The 22220-nt window shown below is 40.6% G+C and overlaps 1 protein-coding gene across 3 annotated transcripts in view; it reads left to right on the forward strand.

Moving 5' to 3' along the window:
• The window catches only part of Kdm4c (lysine (K)-specific demethylase 4C), a 302738-nt gene extending 292217 nt beyond the window's left edge, over positions 1-10521 (forward strand). For all 3 annotated transcript variants that reach the window (XM_013026410.1, XM_013026411.1, XM_013026412.1), the window contains 3 exons: positions 3034-3153; positions 6798-6890; positions 9453-10521. In XM_013026410.1, the coding sequence (XP_012881864.1) occupies positions 3034-3153; positions 6798-6890; positions 9453-9629 (390 nt within the window). In that variant the 3' untranslated portion in view covers positions 9630-10521. The remainder of the gene's footprint in view (positions 1-3033; positions 3154-6797; positions 6891-9452) is intronic.
• Positions 10522-22220: the final 11699 nt, after the last annotated feature.

A 22220-nucleotide genomic window follows, 5' to 3' on the forward strand; every position in this document is an offset into this window, starting at 1 on the left:
ACAATTTGTCTTGTTATATTTGGTTGAATTTTCTTTTTTTTTTGCTACTGTGAATCAAGAAAAAAATTCTGAAAGCAAAAATAAATTGAGAAAGCAAACAGAAATGTCTCCCCTAGAGTTTGATATGAAAGACTATTTGATTAATTTGATATTCATAATTGGTAGAAGTGCTAGTAGAAGTTGAGGTCAGATACTTCTCATAACTTATTAAGATTTGTTGTGAGTAAAGGGTTAGTTAGCAATTCATAAAAATGATTTGAAATAGAATGTGATCAAATAAGAGTTCCTTATCACTTAGTAAAGTTGTCTTCTGTTTATTAATAAAGCTGTATTTTGATGAGAAATTGCTCAAGGGTAATTTATACTTATCTTGGCTCTATTTCTGTGGCTATTGCTTTACCTTAGTGATAAAGGTACCTAAATTGCAGAACAAGATATATTTGATGTTGCATTTTAAAGGTTAATAAATTACTATTGAAGGTTAAATCTTTAAAATTTAAGGATCCAGATTGTAAAGGGATGTCTTAATTCCTGTACTTAGAGGTTGTTTGGGGACAGCCCCTAGTTTTCTCTAAGGCCTTGGCTTGCCTTTGCTGGGATTCAAGAGAAAATATCATTTCTCATCCTGTTCAAGGAACAGTAAAACAGAAAGATGAATGAACCAGGGATTAGAAGTTAAAACTTATCACTTTTACTATCTGCTTTATTGGGTAGAGTAGGTTTATCTTTCTGTGGGCCAACAGGTCTCTAAGACAGAACCTTAGGGTCAGGCTTACCTAGTAGCAGGTGACACAAGTCACTGTAGACTTCTGAAGAGCAGGGCACAGTGCATCTTGTCTCCATGAAGGATGGCTCCAAAGAGAAATATCTTTAAGCCAAATACACCCAGGCTGTCTTTGCTCACAACACCCTTAGTATCTGCATACATTTCTAGGTTAAAAACAAAAACTACCTATTCTATGTGTTAAATAAATTAGATCCAAACCATTTATACTATTAAATAGGCTGGCTGACTCATAATGTCACTGCAGAATCCCTGGGAGTTGGCTTTGGTGCCCAAGAGTGGGTACCATGACATGTAATTTGGGAAATACAGTGTCTTTCAGAATAAGTCAGTGTGGATCCTCTTGATAGAGGCTATAAGGTAGCAAAGAAGAACCACCCAAGCATTAACCTGGTGGAGCTCCCTCCAGGTGTAAGAAAGCTTTAGCAGAAGGAGGAAGTGAGCTCCTCTCACCTGCCACATTTGCTGAAGCATCTGGCTTTCATGGCAGGGCAGTCCCCAAGCTGAAGTGACTTCCTGTCCTAGCAGAGTGGACGCATGAATTCAGCATGTACTCACAAGCTATGCCATCAACATTCTTGGCACCGCAGAACTCTTTGGAAAGGAAATAGAAAGTGAGGTGATAACCCCCAGGGCATATCCGAAGTGTATTTCTCCAGCAAACTCTCTCAATTCACATGCCCTGAGGGCAAATACTGTGAAGGCTGAAAATAAACCTGTTTTCATTTGACTAAGTTATATACAGATTGTCAGTTTTCTAGAACCTTTGAGCACATGAATTTTTCTTTGCCCATAGCTCTAATGGGAAGCATAGTCTGTAGTTAGAATAATGAACAGCTGGGCCTTTCATGTCATAGTCCTAACCCAACAATAAAATGGCCACTTCTTTCTAAGACAGAATTTCTATTAATAATAAAAAGAAATTTATGGTGAGTTTCTAGTCATAAACAACTAAATATGTGTGTGCTTCTTATCTAAATGATGCAACATGTCCAGACTGCACTGATAGCTTGATTGGTCAAGTGTACATTTCAGTCATTCAGATTGGCCTCATCAGTAAAAAGCTAGTATTAGAAAATCATGAACTGCTCAGTGTGCAGAAAAAATATTGAAGTAGAGAAGTACTTAATTCCTTTATAGTAACATTTTATTGCTGTACTCAATACATTGAAATGTAAGAGTACACAAACTGAATATTTTACTATTTTACCCATACCTCTTCTCCCTCAAAAGCACCTTCCAGAATGAATTCCCTGGGTAGTTTGCTCTTGATTCTGAATCACCATGATTTCCTGGGGAAGATAGTAAGCTGGTCCCTCAGTGGGAGCATTCCATTTTGGGAAGAAGCAGGATTGTGTATGTGTACATGTGCCAGTATTAGGGCTTGGATGCAGGGCCTAGGTTCTGGTCTCTTAGCATTTTCTGCTCAAGGCTGGTGCTCTACCACTTGAGCATTTTTTTGACGGTTAGAGATGAGTCTCTCAGAATTGTCTACCCAGGCTGTCTTCAAACCACAATTCTCAGATCTCAGCCTCCCAAGTAGCTAGGATTGTAGACAGGAGCAACCAGCATACAGCAGCAGTAGACCACAGCTCACCTGCTTTCACTTGTCATATGCAAGCATTCTTGCTTGCCTTTGCCTTTGCTTCCTACTTCCTTGGCAAGTTTTACCATTTCTGAGCTCAGATTGCATCTCCCTTACCTTTGTAACCTCAGCTCTTGCTCTCATATCCAGCTTCCTTCCTCTGGAGATCCTGACAGTTTAAGGGAGCCTTCTTGAAAGCTCAGTTTCCTTGTCAGTAAAATGGGGATAATTAATAATCTGTCTACCTCAGAGTGTTTATAAAGATCAAATTAGATTTATGCTAAAGCATTTGGTTAACTGAAAAATGCTATTAAATGCCAGGTGTTATAAATCATTAGCTGGTCTCTCTTCCTCAGCTAAAACAGTTTCTATGCATATTTTAGTTAGCCCCTGAACAATTCTTTGTCAAATAGCAAATGTAAATGCTGCTATTTTTTTTCCTACTTGGATTATGGTGGCTCCTTTGCAACTTTATGAGGTAGGCTGAATCTTTAAGTACTCCTTTGGCTCATATCTCTTCCCCTGAACACTCATGCAAGATCATAATCCATAAAACACAGAGGCAATAACTCCTTTTAATTGTCAGGAGTTCATCATTTGCTAAGTTCTAAATGCAGTCACTTAAGCACTTGCCTTGAAAAGCCTGTTTCTATTTATTCCTCAGAGCCGAGACTGTGTGAAGCTAGGCCCTCCTGGAGAGGGAGAAGTTGTCCAAGTCAAGTGGCCAGATGGCAAACTCTACGGAGCAAAATACCTTGGATCAAATGTTGCCTATATGTACCAGGTAGGTGCTGCTCTCTCTGTGATGCTTTCCAAGATGGATGGAAAATGGTGGTAGAAACAGTGTAGGAATGTGCTACTATGCATTTGAAATTTCTCTTTTTTTCTGTGAAGGCCACAGAGATTCTATGTCTAGTAACTCAAATTGAAGCTCTGAAATTTGCTATTGAAGTCAGACATGGAAAACCCTGCAACATTTGGTGAATGGTTGAAAAGGAATATGTTTAGGTAACTAGATGAGAAGCTGTTTTACTATGTTTTCATTATATGAAGAGACTAATTGGCAGGTTCATCTCAGCCTAAGGCTAAGATAGTGATGGCCATTCTTAGCTAGAAACACCAGAATTGATAGCTTTTGCCTGGGAGACATATCACTCTGGTCATCTCTGCTATACCAGCGGTGCTCATTGGCCCATTTACAGCCAGTTGATGTCCTAAGGAGCTGGTGCTTTTCACCCACTCAAGCTTAAAATAGTGCTATTTAAGGAAAATTCCAGCTGTCAAGTGGATTCTGTTCAGTAGGGAACTTAGAGAGTTTGCAATTAAAAATAAAAATATTTAATTTTAATTTAATTTAATAATAATAATTCTAGAAATAAAACTAAGTTAAAAAAAGGTAACAACATGGATAGCAGACATGCTTTTGTACTCCTTCAGAAGGCCTTAAAAAGTGGACACACTCATTAGATCTAAAATATTGTAGCATTTTCAGCAATACGTCAGCATTCCAGGCTAAGGTAAAGTTAAAAAAAACAAAACCAAAACCAGAAAGATTGTAGTAAAGAAAAAAAAAAAAACAAGACGCTTCAGGCTTATTAAGTAAAAACAGCTTGAAAAATGATAAGCGTGCCAGTTTCAGCAGAGTAAATGTTCAGGCACTGATAAGGGCCAGGGCTTAATGGAATAGTACATTATAGGACACTGCACGAGGAATTGGAGGAATGTGGTGTAATTAAAAGAGTTTGAAGAAGTTTTGAAAAACTCAGAACATTTTTCATGGTCTAGAAAAGTCTCAGGGGAAGGATTTATACGTATCCATTGTGTAAAAAAGTGTGGGGAGTATGTATATGTTTAGGGCTTTCCCCTACTTGTATGTGGTGTCTATGACAGCTTCTAGTTGCAGATTTGGAGTATTTATAATAGGGTGAATGCTAGATGGAGCATTTTGCAAGAAGATTGGCTAGAATTTGGCAAAAATCCTAAGACAGGCTGCAGATAATACTGCATGAGGCTCTGGGTTCAATTCCTCAGCACCACATAAGCAGAAAAAGCTGGAAGTGGCTCAAGAGCTAGAGCGCCAGCCTCGAGCTGAAGAGCTAAGGGACCACACCCAGGCCTAGGTAAATAAATAAACAAACAGATGTGAAACTTGCATAGCAAAGCTGTTTGCCATGAGAAAAGTAGCACAGAATGAAGACATATTGAAATTCAGCCAATTAGTAATCAATGTGTTAACTGCAGTTGAATTTATGATGGCCTGTCAACATAAAACTATGGACATATTTATAGACTCAATAAAAGAGTGATATTAAAATTGTCTCTCAAGCACAAGTAGCTTGAAATTCCTGATTAGGTCAGATGTCGTTTTGAGATAAATTTTGTTGTTTTGTGTCTATTCAACTTCACCATTGAATAAGCAGAACATAAGAATAGGTATGAATGAGGTGCAGTGTTCATATTGTAAGTGTATATGTTTAAGTTGCCCTTATAGTAGTCCTTATATATAGGCTTTGTATTGACTGACTTCTATTTTGCAAACTAGGGAAAGGGGGGAGGGGACTAGTTTGCAAACTGGAGTGTGGGGAACTCAGTAAACAAATTTTTAGTAACTTCATGAAAAGAACAAATTTTTGATCATTTGATCAAGAGCAAACAGCTCTGTCCTTATTGGAAAGAACAGCTGTCTCTGCTCTGCTGAACCCATCCTGGGTTTTAGTACTGAGACTCACACCAGGAGCAAGCTAGGATGGTGGGGCAGTCTGTTCCTACTCTGATAATGCTCTGTTTTACTTTTGTAATTGCCTTCTTTTATAATCGTCAAATGGTCTAAAACAAGTGAAAGTAGACAAAGGTGGGTCTAGCTATACTATCAAATTATATAAACACATTGACCTAATTAAATATTGAAGAAACCATTGTGCTGAAAGAAAGAAAGAAAAACGCTGCGCGAGGGTAGCTTACTCCTGTAATCCTAGCTACTCAGGAGGCTGCGATCTGAGGATCGAGGTTCAAAGCCAGCTTGGGTAGGAAAGTCTGTGAGACTCTTATCTCCAGTTTAAAAAAACAAGCAAAAAACAGAAGTGGAAAGTCTTGGTGATAGAGTCTTAGTCTTGGTGAGGGAGAAGGGGACCAGGGGAGAAGGAAGGTGGGGTGGGCCGAAGGAAGGAAAGGGGGAGAGGGAATTTCATTTCATGTTTTTTCAAACCCCAACAAAATTTTGCTTATTAACACAATTAGATACTTTAACTCACCTTTTGGACAAGAATTGCCAGCACATTTCCATCTGTTAAAAGTGTGACATCTGAGTGATGTAGAATGACTAAATGGCTGTTCCACCAAGTCAACACATCTTGTTTTTTCCTGAAGAGCACACATTGAAGTAGATTGCTTGTTGCCATTTGGTTAGGATGCTAAAGAGTTTTAAACACTTTTCTTTGAGATGATAGTGTATATTCACACATCGATGAGGTTTACATGCTATGAAGTCGAGAAACTGGGATTTACTTGCTTCATTTGAATTTGACAAAGATAGTTGGAAAGTGAAAATGTTAGCGCTGTATGGGGAACTTGCAAAGCTGTTCCATCCAAGTTTCTCACACAAGAGCAACACATCATCTTTCCCCTCACAGAGGGGCAGCTCTTCCCCTGTATATTGTCAGAGCTTCTTAAAGAGACATACGTGAGCTAAGAGATCCAGTGTTATTTTAGTGATCAGTTTGCCACTGTTTCATGATCTGAGAAATCATTTGGTAAGCCCTTACTTCTTTTTTGCTTTGAGAGTACTGTTCTCACATCTCATATTCCAAGCCTCTCCTATTCAAGAAGTTTAACTGTTTTCAAATCTGCTTTATTGGCTGGATATGGTGTAGATGTCTGTAATCCCAGCTGTGTAAAAGGTATGAGTAGGAATATCACTGTCTGGAGCCACCGGGAGCCAAAGAGTGACTCTCAGAAATAACTACAAATAAGAGCTTAAGGCATGGCTCAAATAATTGAGCACCTGCCTAGAAGGCATAAGGCATCTAGGTATTGGTGGTGTGTGCCTTATAATCCTAGCTATTCAGAAGGCTGAGATGTGAAGATCAAGTTTCAGGACTAGCCCGATCAGACTAATCCAAGATATTCTTACCTCTAAATTAACCAGCAAATGTTGTGAAAGTAGAGGTGTGGCTCAAGTGGTAGGAGCACCCAGTCATGAGTGGAAGAGCTAATAAGCAAGAGCATGAGGCCTTGAGTTCAAACCCTAGGATGAAAAAAATAACCTCTACTTTGCTTTAAGATTTATAAGGAAAAGAACTTTCTAACTTTACTGGACTTTGGCTACTTCTGTGTTTGATTTGATTTGAGTCTTTAATACTATCTTTTTTTTTTGCCTTTGATAATCAATACTTGTCTGTTTTTAATGTATATCATGATGTCTTTTATCAGGTTGAATTTGAAGATGGATCCCAGATAGCAATGAAGAGAGAGGATATCTACACCTTAGACGAAGAACTACCCAAGAGGGTGAAGGCTCGCTTTGTAAGTGCTGACGGATGCCACTTGGGGGGTCCCACCAGTGGAGTCCTGAGTCCTTGTCCTTTCTTGTGTTTCCTAAGTTGAACAGGAAATACTTTGGGGCTTTGAGTTAATTTAGAAGAAAGGTGATGTAGCATTTTGCTTATTTACTGAATAAAAGCTTCAAATTTGGTCAGAAATCGGGGAAATCAGTTGTATATGGCTTCATTGCTTTCTAATGAAGTTAAATGACATTCTTTGCCATTAGCATTTATCGATGCACAAAAGTAGTCATTGAACACATCCTCTGTGCAAAGCATGAGAAGCAACAAGATTCCATCAAGGCATTTGCTATGTGGTTAGCAGAAGCAACATGGAGAGGAAGTTTATAGTAGTAAGTGGCAGGCAGTCAGCCCAGTGAATGTCTGGTCCTTAGTTATATCAGAAGATTGCTAATGTTTCTGACAGCTTCGAGTACCAACCAGTTCCCAATTTCTTAATAAAAAAGGTAAAGCCTGAATATTAGTTGTGGGAATACGAAAGGCCTTTTTAGTTGCAAGCCTAGTACATGCCACTAAAAGATAAACACGGACAAGTAATCTAAACAAATTGTTCAAAACCATCATTCACGATAATTTAGGTTTCATATTATTGTGTCATAAAATATTTAGTGGACCCTGAAATGAAGTCAGTTTTGCTCATTTAGAATTATGTCCACTGCATCTGTGAGATGATAAATCCTAAACAGAGAAATTTGAATGAATGGGACTTCTCCGACTAAAAATGAATTTATTTACTGAATAAATGGAATGAGATTTTTCCCAGCTAAAATGGACTTATTTGCTGAATAAATGATACTCTTCGTTTTCACCACATGCTTATGATAGTCTTTCCCATGATGACAGACCTACTATAAATTATCTGGTTATTTGGGGAAGCACCAATGGTTTCCTTAAGTGTGAATCACATATTCCGTTCCTTTTCCTGTCAGTTGGGATCCTAACTGCAGGAACCTGCATCAGGTGTGAACTAACAGTGCCTTCTCAGTTGCATCCTCAGGAGAAAGGTCCTTAAAGTGAATAGTCAAGAGGAGAGTGATGGTCTCAGTACTGCTATCCACCAGGTGGGAAGTGTGGGACCGTCAGGCATTGTCCATGCCCATCAACACAGGTTAAGGTTAGCTAGCAGATGATAACTGCAAGGAGAGGGAAGGTTAAATGTGTCTACTGTAAAGCCACCAGCTAATTCTTCATAACTCCTAAATATCCTATGCAACTACTAGGATCTTGAAATCTCAGAAAAACCTTCAAGGTGATGGAGATGATGCTCTCTCATTTTGTTTCCATCTCCTCCTAGCTCTTGGCTCTCTCTTCCCCTCCCTCTCCTTTCTTTTTGTTTCTTATTGTCTAGAGAGCTAGGAGAATGGAATATGTAACCTTCTGGAAGTCTCTTATGACTTTGATTTTCTATTCAATGTATGACTGAGCACCCTACCAGCTGAGTCTTGTAAATTTCACATACTTCTACTCATTGGCTTTAGAAGAAAACCTCTTTCTACCCTGGTCACAATCTCATTGTTCTGCAGCAGATTGGCTTAAGTATCTTCATAGGCAGTTTTATCTGGACACAGCTCCTGAGTTTTCTAAAGTCTGTTTCTTTGAGCAAACACATCAATGCTCATTTAAAAAAAATTAAAAAATAATATATAGAATATTTTTTTAAAAAGAAGCAATGGAAAATACCTAGATCCCATACTCACACCAAATGCAGCATGTTCTATCAAACACAGCTGAGCCTAGTAGGGTGCAAAGTGCATGACCCTGTGTCCGCCTCTGTTGTTAGTGGATCAAAGTACTCTGCTATGGCTAACCTGCCTTTGCTCAGGTGGGTGATTAACCCTCTGGCCCTTGGGTCATCTGTCCATGACTGATGTTTTTTTCCAGTTGGTGAAACAAATCTAATTGGAAAACCCATTGATGGAAGGTTTTTTGGGTTTTTTTTTTATGCTTAGAGCAATCTTTTTCTCTTTTCAAGCTATAGGTTAGCAGCCTTCCTCAGAAGGCCTTCATGTTTTAATAACTTACGCTCACCCAGATTCACGCCGGAGGAGGGAGAAATGTTTCAAAAAGAGTCAGCAGTCCACTTCATGATTGTGCTGGGTTCTTTTCCACTTACTTCAGAAAAGGCCCCATTACCTTTTATTGTCTCACAGAATAACCATGGCAACGGTGCATAATTAACTGGAGCTCCTGGTGAATTGGCTTTATGATTGTGTTTGAGAGACTGACTTTTGCTGTTCTTGCACAGTGGCAACACTTTCATAGATGTTTTATTTTCTCCTGTGATAACTTTAGCACTTAGAAAAGTAAAAGACTATTCAGAAGTGCTTTGCCAATAGTGAATGAAACAAAATGTTTTTTTAAAAAATGACACAGAGCACTCAACCAACTTTCTTCCCTAGTGAATCTAGGTAGGGGCAAGGGAACCTGTCCGGGTAGTTCACCACCATGGATAATGTTTGTGTCCAGTCCTGGGCTGGTCAATAAATACCATACTCTAATGCAAAGTAACACTGGCTGCTTTTAGTCCACAGCCTCTGACATGCGATTTGAAGACACATTTTATGGAGCAGACATTATCCAAGGGGAGAGGAAGAGACAAAGAGTGCTGAGCTCCAGGTTCAAGAATGAATATGTGGATGACCCTGTGTATCGCACTTTTTTGAAGAGCTCTTTCCAGAAGAAGTGTCAGAAGAGGCAGTAGTCTACCCATGGTGCTGCAGGCCACGAGCAGCTCAGGCTGGAAGAGGAAAGATGAAGGGACAGCTTTGGGGCCGAGCCCTGTGTTACTCTGGGATAGGTGGCTGGGTGCATCTTTCAACAGTGGTGAAGAAGGTTTCCAGAGTTTGATGACCAAGCAAATAAAACTCATGTATTTTCACTTGGCTTCAGCAATCTGAAGTCATCCCTCCATCTTACTCTCACTTGGAGCAATTATTCTCTGTGATCCCAAAGAATTTTTCTTAAGTGAAAAAAAGTCGTAGTGAATAATGCACTAGAAAGAGCCACTGCCAGAGATGAGGTAGGTCTCCATGCGCAGCTCAGGCCCCTCAGGAAACACATGGAGGGTCCCCTCCCCAAGCCCAGCAGGTGGGAGGCTGGTAATTTATATATTTTTCACAGTCAGGGAAGGACTTTCACTTATTTGTTTTAAATGGCAGTTTTTATAAAACATTTTTAAAACACAAATGGCATGTATGGTAATGAGATTTACCCGTGTGCTATCTGTATTCCCTTGTACAGAACTTTTACATTTTTTATATTCCTATTACTTTTGATTGTGTCTGATGAGAACTGAGTCAGCCTTCGTGAAATGAAATTTTTGGCTCTTGAGGAGGAATTGTTATGACTTCTATGGGAATTTTATATATTTAAAGAGGGAGATCTGGGGCTGTTATTTTTAAACACTTTTTTTCATAATACCTATTCTGAGTAGCTATTTATAAAATATATGTTTCTTTCATTATGTGTTTGTAAAATTAGAGTTTAAAGAAATATGCCTTGATGCATAGTTTTTACCTAATATAACATGAATTTTTTTTCTTTTTAAAACAGCCTGAAATGTAGTCGTGTTTAAAAATAAAGATTTCCATTTTCTCCTATCCTGTCCTCTGACTCATTTCTTTGGGTTTAAAACTAACAGCACACAAAGCTTATTGAGGTGTAGGCCCAGGTTTTTCTGATCCTCCTCCTACCACTGACTTTGTATACCGCTGTTAGAGTGTATCACGATAACATTATAGATCTGGGATCGTCTCCCTGCCTACCGTGCAAGGCTGAGTAGTTACTTTATTCCCTGGGTTCTGGAATATTTCTCATCCCAGGTTTCCTGGTCCTAGTTATCATGAGAAGGGACTGTGGAGGAGGACAAGTCAGGAAAGGGCAGCTTGTGGGCACCCAGTTAAGTGTCTGCTTCAGTTAAATAGGGTCACAATTATGCTGTAGATTAAACAAGCAGAATTCTAATGGCCTGAGCAGGAAGCATTTATTTTGCTCTTTTATGCTGGTCTTGGCTGTGCAAGTGCCTTCTGTCTGCCTTAGTGTATCTAGTGTGCTAGCCCAAGTATGTTCTTTTCATGTTAAGGGTCGAGGCAGGACAGCAAGCAGGCCCGGTGGAGGAAGCACATTTCAGTCCTCTGTGGAGGACTAACATTTAATGGTGGAAAAGCTCAGAGCCAGGAATTGACAGGGCATTTCAAAGTTTCAGGGCACAGGGTACAATGGATCCTGTTGCTTGGTAGAGAGCAAAGTGCCAAACCAGTAATGACAGAGTCCCAGCAAAGCTCAGTTCTCTAGACCATGTGCTGGCAAGGCACTCATTTTCCAGGGTGCCTCATGGCTGACCTCAGAGCTGGGGTGGAGCCCACCAGCCTAGTTTCACAGGGACCAACTGTTCCACATTCTCTGCTAGTACAGTCATCTATTTTATCAAGTCATCAAGCTTGAATTTTCTATCTCTGGGTTTTAAATGGAACTGACCTGCTCTTTCCACGATAGGCTGGGAAAGTAGGCCTGTGTAAGGCATTAAGAGGAATTAATCTAAATAGGATCATTCGTTCTGTACAAGTTTGCCTGTCAGCAAGATTTCTGATTGGCTGCCACAGGGAGAAAATGTGCAGAGCCTTATGTGATCTCAAATACAGCTGTTCTTTATGGTCTCACTCAAGTAATGTTCCTATAACCAAGTACAGCTGTATATGTCCTTAGCAAAATAGTCCTGGCCACAAATATACTCTGGCTATGGAGAAAGGCACCTTTGTGTCACTACATTCTGCATAAATTGGCTATTAGCTCTATGACCAGAGAAAGCATTCAAGCTTTTTCACTTACTGGATGATACCTCAATTGTAATTTTAATTTCATTGCATTACTCTAACTGCATTTTTAGTGTGTGTGTGTGTGTGTAGCATGAAAACAGTTAAAAGTCCTTCTGGTGTTTTTTTTTTTTCTTTTCTTTTTTAAATTGCTTAGCTGTGACAATTCTAATGTAATACTAATTGCAAGTCCTTTCTCTGGAGGTTAAGGGATTAGTAAAAACTAGTTGGCATATTTCACAACATTGTAATTCCTTTTGTGTGTTTGAAATGAGGACAAATACAGTCCTTGTCAGTTTACTTTCCTTAAGTGACTTTTTTTTCCTTCTTTTTAGTTTAACTAGAGAAATAGAGAATAAGCATCCACTGGAGTATCACAATGGCTTCTTGGAATGTATAAATTGCTATTGGGGTATAGTACATGACGACTCAGAATACAACACTATGTAGGACAGAATGGATCTGCTGCTTCCTGTTATATCATCATCTCAAGTGAAAGGAGGCCATTCAGGCATATGTTACTGTAGATGCCCCGAAGGTCTTATGAATAATCATTGGAGTGGTATCCGCTGAGAGATAACATTGTGTTTTATTTTTGCCTTTAAGTAAAGGGGATCTGAAATGAAACAATCTTCATTTCAGATATAAATCAGCCCCATAAACTTGAAGCTAACCAGAGGTCCTGAGGCATTCTCATTACATGAAGTAATTGGTTATTTTCAAGATTCAATTGACTACAAAGTCCTGAGAATTCAGATGTGCAGTCATCCAAAATGTTACACATCTTACCCAGCAAGAGGGAGGGACATAATAGCACTGATCAGTGAGGAAAACAATTTCTGACCTCTAAGTAGGCCTGAATTCTCCGGCATAGCTGAGGACTCAGAATCCCTGTATTCTGTTTTTAGCAGAAGATACAGATTTCTTTGAGGAAATGGAACTTGGTCAAGAACACTGACACAAATACTGCATGGGATATCTATTGTGTACACCCAGCCCTATAAGCTCCTTAGTGATATTTATCTTATTTAGCAAAGCTAATGTCATCATCCTCTTATAGAAAGGAAACTAAGACTCAAAACGTTTGAATCACCCAACCTTCTTGGTGCTTGAAGAATAAAAAAGAGATCTGACCCAAACAAAATTCATGGGAGAGATGAGTGTGAAACTCAAAGCTTAGCACAGAGATACAAAATTATTATTCATGGACAATTCAATCTTTAGAACCTGAAGTGCTCTTTGATCTGCTTTATTTACTATTTGGGAGCCACTCTGGAAACACGCATGCTATTCCACTCTTCAGTTCAAATCTCTAGTCTTTGATGATTTAAAGTAGGCCACATTCCTGTGTGTGCTAACCAAGACATGGGTTCCCATGTGGGTTAAAATGGGTTAAAAAAAATCCTTGGGCTGGGAAGGTGGCTTAGTGGTAGAGCACTTGCCTTGAGCTAAAGAGCTGAGGGACAGCGCCCAGGCCCAGAGTTTAGGCCCCATGACCAGAACAAAAAATAAAAATAAAAAATCCTTTATCTCTTTCTGTAGTTGGGAGATTGAGTGATCCTTCCTGCTCCTGCTGGCAAATTCTACTCTGTCTCCATTGCTTTCATTCTGGCAGGAGGAATATGCTATCTGGGACCCACAGTTACTATGAAGTCAAGCAGGGTTAAATCCAGACTTCCTACTAGTCTCCATCAACACAGGTGATGCAGAACCATGGGGCATGTCATTTGTCACACTGTGTAGGGTAGAAGTCAATTCCCCACTTGGACTGTAATGACAGGCAGATGAGGGCATTGTTTGATTATTGTGTGAGTTCATTTTCTGTTATGAGAAAATACCAGAAGCTGGATAACATGTAAAGAAAGAGATTTAGTTGGCTGCAGGTCCCTTGTGGCTGAAGAGTCCATAGAAACAGATGGAGAAATGGCTGAGTTCAGAGGAGACCAGGACATCAAGCGGCTTTGCTTTGTAGCAACCAACTCTCATGGGAACGAATCCATACCCTCCAGACCCAACCCACTCCACGAGCCCAACACTAATCCACCTGGAGGATGAGATCCCATGACCTTCAGTAGGCCCTCATCTCGTGACTCCACTTCAACATCACCACAAGGGACAAAGGTTACAGCATATTAGCGGTATCTGAATCCTAATAGTTCACCAGAAAGGGAGTATTGTCAGTTTTGGTCCCACTATACTGCCTCTTTACTGCTCCTTTTGAATAGAACAGGTTTTTCCTGGAGTATATCTTTAACATGTCTTTACCTATGAGTGGTTCTGGTATGTAGGATTCACTGAGTCCAGGATACATAAGACATAAAACACAGAGAATTCATCCCTACGTTACTTCCTACAGTGCTAAAGTCTTTGTTCTACTTTCCTCTTTCAACATTTCTTAGTTTTATGTATTATATCCAGGACATAATTATTTACTTACTTTTGGTGTGTGTGTGTGTGTGTGTGTGTGTGTGTGTGTGTGTGTGTGTGTGTGTGGTGTGTACACATGCCTGCTCTGGGGCTTGAACTCAGCACTTGGACACTGTTCCTGAGAATATTTTTGCTCAAGGCTAGCACTCTACCACTTGAGCCACAGTGCAACGTTCAGCTTTTTTTGTTAATTGACCATAAGAGTTTTGTGGGCTTTTCTGCCCTGGCTGGTTTTGAATCTCAATCCTCAGATTTCACATATTACACTGGTGCCTGACTTTATTTTTGAGTTAGACTCTTGCTTCCTGCCCAGGCATGTATTTGGATCACAATCTGCCTATGTTAGGCTTCTTATAAAACTAATTACTGAGAGGACAGGAGTGTACCATGGAATCCATTCAATGAGATGGAGTTCTGTGGACTTCTCTGCTGGACTTTCCTGGAACTGTAAACTTACCAATCTTGGCCTCTCATTTAGAATAACAAGCATGCACCACTGTGCACCTGAGCTGGCCTGGAACTTCAGTCCTCCGATTTTTAGCCTCCCAAGTAGCTAGGACTGTAGGCACAAGCTACCAAAACCTGCTCTTAAAGTTGTATGTTAATTTTTGCCTGGATTGACCTTGAATCTCAATCTTTCTATCTTTGCTTCTTGAAGAGTTAGGATTACAGGCAGGCATCGCTACTCCTGACTGGGATTTTTAATTATGTTTAGCAGTAATCTATCTGATCCAGAATGAAAAGTTCTCACTTTTTGATGGAAGAAAAGAACTTATTGCGAAAGGCAGAGATAGAAGATTGGTGAAAGAATCCCAAAGTGAGGAAGAGAGCAGATAGATAGAACTGATAGATATGACAGCCACCCCAATATGATAGTATTCCTGCATTGAAATAGCACACTACACCCCATAAATATGCATAATTCTGTGCCAATTAATTTTTTTTAAAAAATTAGAGAGCAAAGGTGGTGTGGTTGGTCTTATTGTTACCAAAAGGAGGTTTTCTCAAAAGGGATCAACTCCTGTCGTGTGAAGGTAGACTGTGAAATTATTCTAGGAGGGCAGTGCGGGTGGGGTTGGTACAGGGTATGGGTTGTAGGGAAACTGAAGATGCTAAAGAGGAAGGAGAGGCAGAGGAGTCAGAGAGTAGAGTGAAACAAAGTCATTTCACTGAACTAATTTATTCCTTTATAACTATTTAGCTTTATTTTTAAATTGAACTAATTTATTCCTTTATAACTATTTAGTTTTATTTTTAAATTGATGATCCATATCTTATAAAACTTCCCCTTTTCAAATGCACAATCCAGTACTTTTAGTGTACTCCCTCTTACACATCTGCCAGCATGATCTACATGGATGGTACTGGAGTTTGAACTCTTAAGTTGTACTTGCTAGGCAAGGGCTCTATCACTTAAGACACACCCAGCCCTGGAGAGTATTTTTGTAAGAGTATCTTTATCCATGTGACATGAGAGGAGCCTCGCCTCTAGTTGATCTGGCCAGGTTCGTGGTGGTGATCATGGTTGTGGCAGGTGTCTGCAGTGGAAAGTGGATTATCAAGGAGAGATTTCACATCCTGGCCACAGAGCTATGCTTACTGATCCGTCAGACTGTCAGAGGGAGGCTGATGTTCAGCTCCGGCATCTCCAGGAACACTGGTGAAGAGCCTTTGCGGAGAGGTAAAGTCCCCTGGCTCCCTACTTGGCAAAGCGTTCCTCATCCTACCAACAGGAGTCCCAAGGATCTCAAGGGAGGCCAGCTTTCTCAATTCACTGCCCAATGCCCCTTACAGGATGCAGAGACTGATCTCTGAGGGCGGCCAGACGAATGCAGGCCAGATCAGAACATGCTCCATTTCTTTCCAGAATGGGTCTTCCTTTGTGCCTAGAATATTTTCCATAACTTTAATTTAGATGCCAAATGATCTGACCTGAAATATTATGAAGTTGGTTATATTCTTTACTAATTAGTATGCATACTCAAACCTGGTACTGCATAATATTCATGTAAAGAGTTAGGTAATAATGCTAGCTAAGAAATTACCTTTCTGAGGCTGGACAAATGGGATTGCATTAAACTGCAGAGCTTCTGCATGGCAAAGGACATAGCAAGATCAATAGAAAACCCACAGATTGGGAGAAGATCTTCACTGGCTATACAACAGACAAAGGTCTTATATAATATAAAATATACTTAAAACTCAAAAAATTAAATCCTCCAAAAACAAATCCTCAAAAAAACAACTGCCCCAATAATAAGTGGCTAAAGACTTAAAGGGAGACTTCTCTGAAGAAGAAATAAGAATGACCAATAGACACATGAAGAAATGTTCAACCTCCCTATCCATAAAAGAAATGCAAATCAAAACAACATCGAGATTCCACCTCACCCCAGTTAGAATGCCTATAACCAAGAAATCTAGTAACAGCAGATGCTGGAGGGGATGTGGCCAAAAGGGAACCCTATTGCACTGTTGATGGGAGCATAAACAACCACTCTGGAAAGCAATATGGAGGTTCTTCAAAAGACAACACATAGAGATAGTCTATGACCCAGCAATCCCACTTTTGGGCATTTAGTCAAACGATCACAAACAAGGTCATACTAAAGCTACCAGCACAACTATGTTTATCGCAGCATTATTCACCATAGCTAAGATATGGAACCAACCCATATGCCTCTCAGTAGATGAATGGATCAAGAAAATGTGTGTGTGTGTGTGTGTATAATATATGTATATAATGGGATATATATATATATATACATATATATATATATAATGGAACTACATTTCCATCAGAAAGAATGACACCACCCCATTTGTTAAGAAATGGAAAAACTTGAAAAAAAATCATATTAAGTGAAGTAAGGCAGACCCAAAGAAATACAGGTCCCATGGTCCCCCTCATTTGCAATAGGTACTATACATCTAGGATAATTTTATCAGATGTGCAGAAACACTGAAAAGCTATGTGCATATGTCCATATAAGATGAGGCTAAGTGAAATGAACCCTAAGATATGGACACAAGAGGTCTTTCTTTGTTGTTGTTTTTAATGTACTATGTGAATTTTATTTTGTTTATATGTTCTTTCCCCTGTGGTAGCCCCTGTTGTCAATGTAGTTGATTTTGGTACCCTTCATCTTGTATATACTTTTGTCTAATCTGGGGAGGGGAAGAGGAATAACAAAATGCTGAAACAAGGACACAGGATGACCCATCGCAACAATGATACCCACAAGATGCTATGTTGGAAATGACCTTTACAACTTTGGGGGAGGGGGGAGAGTGAGGAAAGTGGAGGAAGGAAGGGATGGTAGGAGAAAAACAAAGGAGGGATAACAATGCCTGACAAGAAAAGTACTCATTACCTTACTCATGTAACTGTAACCCCTCTGTACAGAATCTTTACAATAAAATAATTTAAAAAAAGAAATTACCTTTCTATACTCCTAAAAACAATTGGAACTCAGCAAACAAATTTAGTCTGAAGAGTTTCAGATAAGGGATTGTGGACCTCCGTGTGTGTGTGTGGGGGGGGTGACTGGAATTGAACTCAGAGTCTTGTCTTTGCTAGACTATCATTCTACCACTGAACTTCACCCCCATTCATTTTTGTTTTAGTTATTTCTTGGATAGGGTCTCATGTTTTCCCTTGGCCTTGCTGTTTTCTCTGTCCTCAAGCCATAATCCTCCCAGACTCTGCCTCTTAAGTAGCTGGGATTACAGGTGTGAACCGCTGCACCCAACCTTGGACCTGTATTCTTATTTTATACACACTATTCATTCTGGCTCCATAGCAGTTTATCCCTATTCCCTGTAATCCCTTGTTCATGGCTCACCTTTATAATAAGCTTGGCTGAGTGCCAGCCATTTGCTTGGTTCAATTCTGATTAGCCAGACAAGTTCTCACTGGTTATAAAGATTGACTTTAGTTGTCAACTTAGCTAGATTAAGGGAAACCTAGCTAGCTGACAATGCATTATTTCTGGCCATGTCTGTGTTTCTAGAAGAGATGGGCATTTGAATCAGTAAACTGAGGAAACAAGATTTGCTCTCACCCAGTGTGAGCAGGTCCCATTCAATCAGTATCTGAGGGCCCAGATAGAACAAAAAAAAAGAGCACAAGAATGGCAAGTTTCTCTCTCTCTCTCTCTCTCTTTCTTTCTCTCTCTCTCCCTCCCTCCCTCTGTCTCCCTCCCCCCTCTCTCTCCCTCTTTCTCCATCTTTCTTTTCCTCCCTCCTCTCTCCATCCTTTCCTCCTTCCTTTCCCCTCTCCCTCCCTCCCTCCATTCTTTGGCACTTTGACTGTTGAGACTCATACATACTAGTAATCTCCCAGATTTTAGCTACTTGGGAGTGGAACTCAGGGGACTGCAGCTCAAGGCCAGGCAGGGATGCATCTCAACAAAGACTCCATCTCAACCAATGACTGGGCACACTGGTGCACACCTGTCAGCCCAACTTCAACAAAAGCACAATGGCTGGATGTGGTGGCATGTGCCTGTCCTTCCAGTGACATGGAGAAACACAAATAGATTCATTACACCTTGGCATAAAGGAGACCAAAGCTGGTCTTCGGTGGAATGGCTCAAGTGATAGAATGTCTGCCTACCAAGCACAAGGCTCTGAAATTCAACCCCCAGAACCACTACCACTAGAAATAACAAACTTGGGTGAGCCACTCTACCAGCTTCTGTTTCTTTAGCTTGCAAATGGCACATGGACTCTCTCCATCTGTCTGTCTTCCTATCCATTGATTCATCCTACTGATTCTGGAAAATACAAATACGGTGGGCTGCGGACTGATGGCCTCTGTCTTCGTTTTGGCATTTAATTCACAGCACTGTGTCTGAGCACACGATACCGTTGATCAATACTGTGTGCTGAAGTGACCTGTGAACACAGGGGGGCCTGAGGAGGGCAGTGGCAGCACGGAGCCATCCTCTCGCTGCCTGTGGAAAGGACCACATGTCACCAGAGGCTTCACAAGTCTTGTCTGCCAATGTGGCCAATCCCTAAAATAGCCTTTTCCTTTTGTCCATGAACCTAGAGAGCAAAGGAGTTCTTTCCCAGAAAAGAACTGGTGGCAGGGAAATGGGAGTGTGAGGGGTAGGATTGTGTGAGACCTGACAGGCTGGAAATTGAAATGTCTGTTCCAGTCTACAGAAGGCTCTGCATGGTGGCTTTGAGCACCCCCCCCGCCCCGCTGTGGACTCCCAATGTGTGACACTACTATGATATGATTATGATGCTATTTCATGTGCTTCCCCCCCCAAAAAAAATCAAAGCCATAATGAGCAAAAAGACCTCCTAATCATTTCTGTATATTTTACTAACAAAGGAAATGGCTGTTGATGATGATAATAAAAAAAACTGCTGTTCATAAATTTGAACTCTTTGTTGCCATTTATAAAAGAGGCCTCCTATCATGAGCTCATTAGTAGCTGAACTTTATTTTGTCAAAGGAAATGAAGTCAAGAGAGATTATGTTTCATCTTTAATATGGCTGTTCAACAACAATGCCATTATCCTGAATTTCGGATGAATTTAATTGAACCTTAATGAACAAAATTAGTTGTTTTGTGCAATTAGAATCCCATTTAAATGGGTTAGAAAATGAATAGGATGGCGAATGTGGTTCCCTTCGTTTTCCTTAAGACTGACTCACTAAGTCTCTTTCTGCTCTTAGGTTTTCTTTCTCCATGAAATAAATGGCTAATATTTTTAAGTTAAGATTTTCAGCTTGCCAGCTTTATTCTCTCAGGCCAGTTTTATTTCCCGTGGGACCTCCCAGGAGGTTAGGGAAAAAAAGAACTGGCCAATGGGAACCACTTACTAAGAGAACTAAGGCAGAAGTGCTTTTCTGTTCATTGTGCCCAGTCTCTGGCATCCCTGACCACCATCCCTTCCCTTCCTAAGCTGAGAAAGTAGATATTGAGCAGCATCTAACAAAAGACTGGGGAGCGGGGGTGGGAGGGTGAGTGGGCGCTTCATAGGCAGATCTGAATGCTAGTCTTTATCATTAAATGCCTTTGTGATTTGTCATTTATCTCTTTTGAACTTGAGTCTCCATCAGTTAATGAAATTCTGTGTGTGTGTGTGTGTGTGTGTGTGTGTGTGTGTGTGTGTGTAGTACTTGGGCTTGAGTTCAAGGGCCTTAGCTTTCTTTGGCTCAACGCTGGCTCTCTATCACTTGAGCCACAGTCTCCAACTTCTGACTTTTTGGTGGATTAACCAATAATGGGGATAATGGAGATTAGGATCTCATGACTTTCCTTCTTAGGCTGGCCTTCAACCTCAATCCTCAGACCTCAGCTTCCTGAGGAGCTAGGATTATAAGTGTAAGCCACCGGTCCTGGCAAGAACATCAGCTTCACATTCCTCATAAGTATATTTTCAGTATACATTCACCTGGATGCCTCATTGTCATGCTCATCCTCATGATGAGGAAATAATACTCTTAGTAGTCCCTGCCATCTCTATCCCTCAGTGCTTTCTGGGTTATGCTATTTGTGCTTGTTCATGATCCAGGTCTTCAAGGATCCTACTATTCTTGGTGCAATGCCTATTCTCAATAAGAAATGTGCATGCAGTTTTTGGCTTAGACAGTGGGAGCTGTTACTGTTGCTGTTGTTCTTTATCTTCCGCATCCTCATCATTGCTAGTCTTGCAACTTGGATCCTTACTGTGTTTGTGTCCATTTGGCTCACCTGCGTCTAGTGCTGTGGCCGACAGTCAGCTTTCCTCCACCGGAGGAAAGGAATGAGGTAAAGGACAGTTTGCTTAGAGGGCTGAGGATAGGTTTGGTAGGTGTCTTGGTGAGAGGAACTGGGGCTGGCAAAGCTTAAATGACAGAAGGACATGGCCTCATATAATTCCTGTAGAGTGTCATATCAAATTTCTTCGGTCCCCTCATCTGTGCAGTGAGGGAATTAGCCATCCCTCTGGACACTTCCAGCTCTGAAGAGCTATGATTGTGACTACTACCAGCTCTCCTGCCTAATGGAGCACATTCCAATGAGTCAGGCCTTGCCAAGAATCCTTCGGACTTTCAGCAGAACTACTGAAGCTTCCTGCTGAGTGTTGCCTACCAATATCACTGTTACCTCAGGGTTCAGTAATGGAACTTCCTGAGAGACACAGCAGAGGGAGAGAATGAGGTCTAATGTGACTTGTTGGCTCAACTTTAAAAAAAAAAGCCTCTCCTCTGTAGCACAGCACTGACAGAGATGAGATAAAGAAAAAAAAGCAAGAAAATGATTCATGTTTTCCTTGGTCACAACCTGAAAGCTGAAACAAGTTCTCAGTGAAAAACCAGAACAGTATTATTTTTATTTTAAGAACAAGACACTATTGCAAAACATTCCATATTCTATAAAAAATCAGAGACTATGAGACTTTCCAAGGTATACCTCTCAAATATGCTCATAAACAGGTCTTGGTTTCTACCTGGTGGGTGCCATTTTGTTCAGTTTCTCCTCTAATGTTCTTCTACTGCTTCTCCAACACGTTCAAGAGTGACGTCATCAGCTGTCATTGACCTCCAGCCTCCAGGACCAGGCCTTCCTTCTGTGTCTTGTTGCTAATGCTGAGGTTATCCCTCATGGGGCTGAGAAGCAATTGTGGATGATGCCACTGTGCCATGGCTAAGATGCAGTCATGTGTCACTGGACCCCTGCTGGGTAAAGTGGCTGGGGGGGGGAGCGCACGGGTTCTGACTGCCACCACTGTTTTCTTGCTGGAATTTACTTAAGCTGAAGTTGGAGGCCCTGGCACTAACCCTATGCCAGCCCCATACTTCTCTAAGACAAGAAGTGCCATTGTTATCCTACCTTGGTTTTTTTCTCTGTGGTGGTGATTGTCCCAAAGTAGCACAATTTTGAGTTCTTGTCTCTTGAGACTCTTGGTGCATGCCGCTGCTGGGTCTTGTTGCTTGCAGTCTATGTTCATGAGGGTTCAGGATTCCATAAGCCTAAATGTTGGGTTACAGATATAAAAAACAAAACTTTAGACAGGTGCTGGTGGCTCACGCCTGTAATCCTAGCTAC

The sequence above is a fragment of the Dipodomys ordii genome, unplaced genomic scaffold (assembly GCF_000151885.1).
Source record: "Dipodomys ordii isolate 6190 unplaced genomic scaffold, Dord_2.0 Scaffold93, whole genome shotgun sequence".
Taxonomy (NCBI): domain Eukaryota; kingdom Metazoa; phylum Chordata; class Mammalia; order Rodentia; family Heteromyidae; genus Dipodomys; species Dipodomys ordii.